Source organism: Impatiens glandulifera, chromosome 6 (genome assembly GCF_907164915.1).
Source record: "Impatiens glandulifera chromosome 6, dImpGla2.1, whole genome shotgun sequence".
Lineage (NCBI taxonomy): Eukaryota > Viridiplantae > Streptophyta > Magnoliopsida > Ericales > Balsaminaceae > Impatiens > Impatiens glandulifera.
The window spans coordinates 31,663,445-31,668,759 of record NC_061867.1 but is presented as its reverse complement, the minus strand read 5'-3'; the positions used below and the strand labels follow the sequence as shown (position 1 = coordinate 31,668,759).

General features: G+C 31.7%; 1 protein-coding gene across 1 annotated transcript; it reads left to right on the top strand.

Annotated features, from left to right (window-relative positions):
• The first annotated feature begins 2,437 nt into the window (after positions 1–2,437).
• On the top strand, positions 2,438–4,235 carry LOC124941927 (peroxiredoxin-2F, mitochondrial). The gene is made up of 5 exons (XM_047482310.1): positions 2,438–2,722; positions 2,839–2,868; positions 2,953–3,111; positions 3,800–3,894; positions 3,962–4,235. The coding sequence occupies exons 1-5, from the start codon at positions 2,513–2,515 to the stop codon at positions 4,065–4,067; spliced, it is 600 nt and encodes a 199-aa protein (XP_047338266.1). The 5' UTR covers positions 2,438–2,512; the 3' UTR covers positions 4,068–4,235.
• The last annotated feature ends 1,080 nt before the right edge of the window (positions 4,236–5,315 follow it).

The window sequence follows — 5,315 nt, the reverse complement described above, 5'->3', positions numbered from 1 at the left end:
TTAGCTAAGGCTAAGATAGCTAGCGGAAGCTTGTGTACTTTATTTTGTCATTCGATATTTGATTAAAGAAAAACAATTCAAATGTGTTATGAAATGGCTGATTAAGATCTTAGATAAATAAAATAATATTTTGTTTAAAACGTTGGGTTCGATTCTATTTCGGAGTGTGTCTAATCCTCAAGTGTTAGCCACGTAACCAAAAACACACTTAACCAATTAACCAACTATAAAGGGAAAGTTAGAATTTAAAATCTAAGTATACTCATTTATTTTCACAAAAATCAATATAACACAATAATAAAAATAAAATATGCCCTTCTATTTTGAGTTTCGTGGCTTCGACGGAGACGGCTCCAACCCGATCTCCCACGGTCTAGTACAAAAGCCTCACACTCGCGAGATTATCAGTTTCAGGCTGAGGTGAGCTACTGACGTATTAACTCTAATTCACCGGCTTGATTCCCTCACTTCCGTCGGTCGGTAATGGTTGACTTTCATTATCATTGGAACATGAAAAGTATAAAAATGATTCACATATATATAAATTCTTATAACACTACTAATATTAATAAAATTACGGATAAAAATACCATCCTAAAAATTATACAAATTAGAATAGAGTATGAAAATCAATCTAAAATATAAATGATAAGAGATAATAAATTTTAATCTAGAGTGTTATTGTTCATTTTTTTTTAAATAAGGGGTGGAAGCTATAGTGTTAGGGTGTAAATATATTTTTAATTTTGAATAAATTATATATATTTTTTTTAGTAGTGACCCATTTACTGTTTTATTATCATATAATTTTGTTTTAATGGTGGGCTAATAATTTTTTGAGTAGTGGGCTAGGCTATACACTTGAAGCCAACAGACTATCCTATACCTCTATACAAAAAAAAAAATTCCAAAATATATAATAAATTATATTAATTCACCCCGAACTCCCGCCCAGATAGCATGCCTCCGTCACAGACAGATTTAAAAACAAAAACTCCATGAGACTAGGGATATGCATCTAAGAATTCTCATGTGTAATTAACTTCTTTTTTTTCCTGAAAAGATAAAAGGAATAAAATATTAATAAATAAATATATAAAAGGCTTGTAAATGATTGAGATAGATTTTGAAATATTTTAGATGTGATGATTCTCTCTAGATTATTGTTATGTTATCGTTTATCTTAGTGCATTATAAAGTTGAGTAGGTTGAACAAACTATCAATCTACAAATTTAGTGCAATTTTTTTTTTCTTTTTTGAAGTTTGAGTTTTATTTGTTGGATCAATTAATAATGAGTTTAATTTTGAAAATTGAGTCTCTTAGAGAAAAGTTTTTTTTTATGTTCAATTTTTCTATTTTTGGTTGATGTTGTCTCAACCAAATGCATAAAAGGTATGTTTGTTGAACAAGCTCACTATGTACAATTTGATCTATGAATTTAATGCAATATATTTGTTTTTTCCATTTTTAAAAGTAAGTTGAAGTCTTTGTATGGCATTTTTTTAAAATAAAAATTTTCATTATAATTCCCAAACTTCTATTATATATAGATGAATAAGGGTGTTCAATATTTGGTCTGAACTGAATATTCGACCGAATTCGAATTCACCGAATTCGACTAAACCGAATTCGAATTTCATTTTCAGTTTTCGAATCGAATTTCAAACCAATTCGAATTCAAATACGGTTTTCGAATTGGTTTTCGAGTTTGAGTTTCAACTTGAAAACCAAATCAAAAACCAAATTTATTTTTTATTATTTATTTTTCTATTTTTTATTATTTATTTTCCAAACTTAACTTAAGAAAAAGTTTAAAATAATCAAATTATAATAAAAAGAAAAAGAAAACAGAAGTATTAGTGGTCTAGGGGTAGAATAATACCATGTCACGTCACGGTATAGACTTGGGTTCGATTCTTGGCTGATTCAATTTATTTTGAGTTATGCTAGTTCCAAAAATTAAAAAAAAACGAATTCGGTTTGAATTCAAATTATTCGAAATTCGAATCGAATATCGAATTCGGTTTAATTAAAATTTATTCGAATTCGGTTCGGTTTTCGAATTGACTAAATAAAATAAAAATTTGAATAAACCGAACCGAGGAACTCGAATAACCCGAAAACCAAACCGATGAACACCCCTATATATGAATGACTTCCATGTTAACTACAATTAAAAATAACTTAGATGAATTTATTAAATTTATTTTTGTATATATCATTTATAACTTCATTTTATACTTGCATGAAATGTAAGAGCATGAATTTTTAGCTAGTTTAAAATGATTTTCATACATGTTTTTTCTATTTAAAATAGTCATTGATTTAACTCTTATGTATTGGATATTTGGGATTGGACCGGATCAAATATTGGGTCGCTCAGGGCTGGGCTAGTACGGTTCGGTTGAATAAATTGAAGTCCAAATCTGCTTCAGACAATAAACTATAGAGGCCCCGAGAGATAGAGAAACTGTGTGTACCTGTTTACGCCGGAGAAAAATCGGAAATCCATGGCTGCAGCAATGCTAAAGCAATCGGCAATTCTAAGGACAGTGGGTGGAAGACTAAGGCATGCTGCGTTCTCACGTTCCTATGCTTCTGTGTCGGTTGGAACAGATCTGGTCGCTGCCGCCCCTGACGTTTCTCTACAGAAAGCTCGCAGCTGGGACGAGGGTGTTTCCTCTAAATTCTCCACCACCCCTCTGAAAGAAATTTTCCAGGTGATTCCCGATCAATTCTAGATCTTTCTACTTGGGTAATTCATCTAAAGACTAATCTTTAGGTTTAACTTCTGAGTTCTGACTATCAATTTTCGTGATGCTCTTTTTTCTTTCAGGGGAAAAGAATCGTCATATTCGGACTCCCTGTATGTAGTATGAATATAAAATTTATAGTTTTCATGTTTACAATCATCAATGTTTTAATCAAACTTGATTTTTCAATTCTGCAGGGTGCATATACAGGAGTTTGTTCGGCCCAACATGTCCCAAGCTACAAGAATAACGTTGACAAGTTCAAGTCTAAAGGCATTGATCACGTAATCTGTGTAGCTGTCAATGATCCATATACCCTGAATGGCTGGGCAGAGAAACTTGAGGCCAAAGATTCTGTAAGTAGTATCATAAATTTGTACTATATCATCTGTTAGCACATATTTGGAAGTGTAAGTCCTTAGTACTATATCACAGCACCAAAACACTTCTGTGTTTTTAGTACAACTAGAATACAAATGTCATATTCCTAGTATATTTGATGGTATCCCATGGAAGGGAGATAAGGTGTTGAGATTAAAGAAAACATGGGAACCTAGAGAAAATAATAGAAAAAAAAAAAATGATTGACAAGTACAAATCTTGTGGAAGGAGGACGAGAGTTCACAAGTTGAATATGGTTATTTTTGTTTGATTTGGTTTCTCAGTTAGGAATATGTTTTGATAGTTTTGGAGATGATTGGTATTTGATTATAACCTTCATGAGTAGTCGGATGTTGATACTTTTCACTTTCCATTTCTTTTAATTTCTTGAGCTCCAAGTTGAAGAATCTCGATTTGATGCTTGGTGGCATTTTGAAACTTATTTTGTTTGATGTTTTTGTTTTTTTTAATTAACTTATGGCATCTAATCTCATAACATGTACTTTAACTTCAATTGTATGTTTCACCACTCTTTATGCAAACTTGGCGTAGCGTGGATTAATGAAAAGGGTCTTCCTCCCTTTCAAACATCTTTTTTGTGATTAATTGTCCTTAACTTGTTTCTTCCAAATTAATATTTTACAATCATGGGTGGTTTTCTAGATTGAGTTTTATGGGGATTACGATGGGAGCTTCCACAAGAGTTTGGACCTGGGAATAGATTTATCGGTTGCTTTGCTCGGCCCTCGGTCTCACAGGTAAAAAATCTTCAATTTTCCAGACTGTATATTGATACTAGGGTTTATTGGTGTCGGTTTTGTGTAGATGGTCGGCTTATGTTGTTGATGGCAAGGTGAAAGCCCTGAATGTTGAAAAGGCTCCTTCTGAATTCCATGTATCTTCTGCAGATGTAATCTTGGGACAGATATAAAATCTTCATGGGGGGATTTTCGTCTTTTTTTCTGCAGTCAATAATGGCTTTTCTTCTTTCTTTCTGCAGTCAAATAATGTTGTATATTGATGGTTAAGTTGTTCATAAAACAACTCAAACCTCGTATAGACAATGTTTATATTTTTACAGGTTGTTTTTGCGACACCTTATGGTTATAAAATTCCCTCTCCAAGAACCCCTTACTTCATTAACTCCTTCCAACCATTTTAACTCAGTCTCTCAAATGCCACAATCGGGGATGTTGAGGTCAGCCTTGTCTCAGTTTGCATTGCACACTACCAAATTTCCTCAAATTTAACCTTCATCACACCTTATCTTAGAGTAGCACCATACCTTCTAGTATCAAGTATTGTTAGGAAAATCAAATTCTTCTTCAATTTTGGAATGTGTTTCACCTCCTTCAAGTCTAAGATTTTCATTTGCACATTGTCATAATTTACTTTCTAGTAGTTAAGATTCATTCTTTATTGGTCATAAAGAATGAATGTGTCGTATGGACTGAACATTCAAAATTATTGGTTATCTTTCCTCATAGAATAAGTGCAGTTGCAAGAGCATAAGGCTTCTCTTTAAAGGCTACATTAGCATCATTTGTGTTCACATTTCCAATTGCAATAGCTTTTACCTTTGTCACTTTATTTGGGTCTTGGGCAATTTCTTTTGAAGTGACCCACCGATTGACACTCATAACAATCGTCCTTTCCACGATGCTTATATTATCTAGGAGACTCTTTTCCTATATAATACTTTTTCAAATTCATGATGAATTAACTTTATTTCTAGCATCACATAATGATAAGTTTGGGAAGTATACAGCCTTAAAAGTTTTGTCCAGAAAGAGTCTTGATTGTGTGTTAATCTCCTAGTTTGTTTGACAACATAATTCTAAAAATGCTTTTACAATCTTTGAATCTCATATCTCCTACATTTTTATTTTTGATCATGTTTTCTCTTTAACCCAATAAATTCTTTTATTTTCAAAATTTGTTTCCATCAAAAATAATTTATTAGTGAAGTAATTTGTTTAAGGATTGAGATTGAGAATTTGAAAATATTTATAAAATAATTTGAAAGTGATTGTAAAATACTTTTAATTAGAATTTTTTTGGCGTGCGATAAATGTTTGGCTCTCCACCTGTGAACATATCTTTTAATTTTTCTTAATAAAGTATTAAATATTTCTTTTTTTTATCTACCCATTCAAGTGATACCAAGATAAACTTTTGT

Bases quoted from the DNA above. Each gene is read 5' to 3' on its own strand.
- LOC124941927 (XM_047482310.1), top strand. From the start codon at position 2,513: ATGGCTGCAGCAATGCTAAAGCAATCGGCAATTCTAAGGACAGTGGGT. The intron at 2,869-2,952 runs GTATGTAGTATG...TCAATTCTGCAG, and splicing joins TCGTCATATTCGGACTCCCT to GGTGCATATACAGGAGTTTG. The intron at 3,895-3,961 runs GTAAAAAATCTT...GGTTTTGTGTAG, and splicing joins CTCGGCCCTCGGTCTCACAG to ATGGTCGGCTTATGTTGTTG.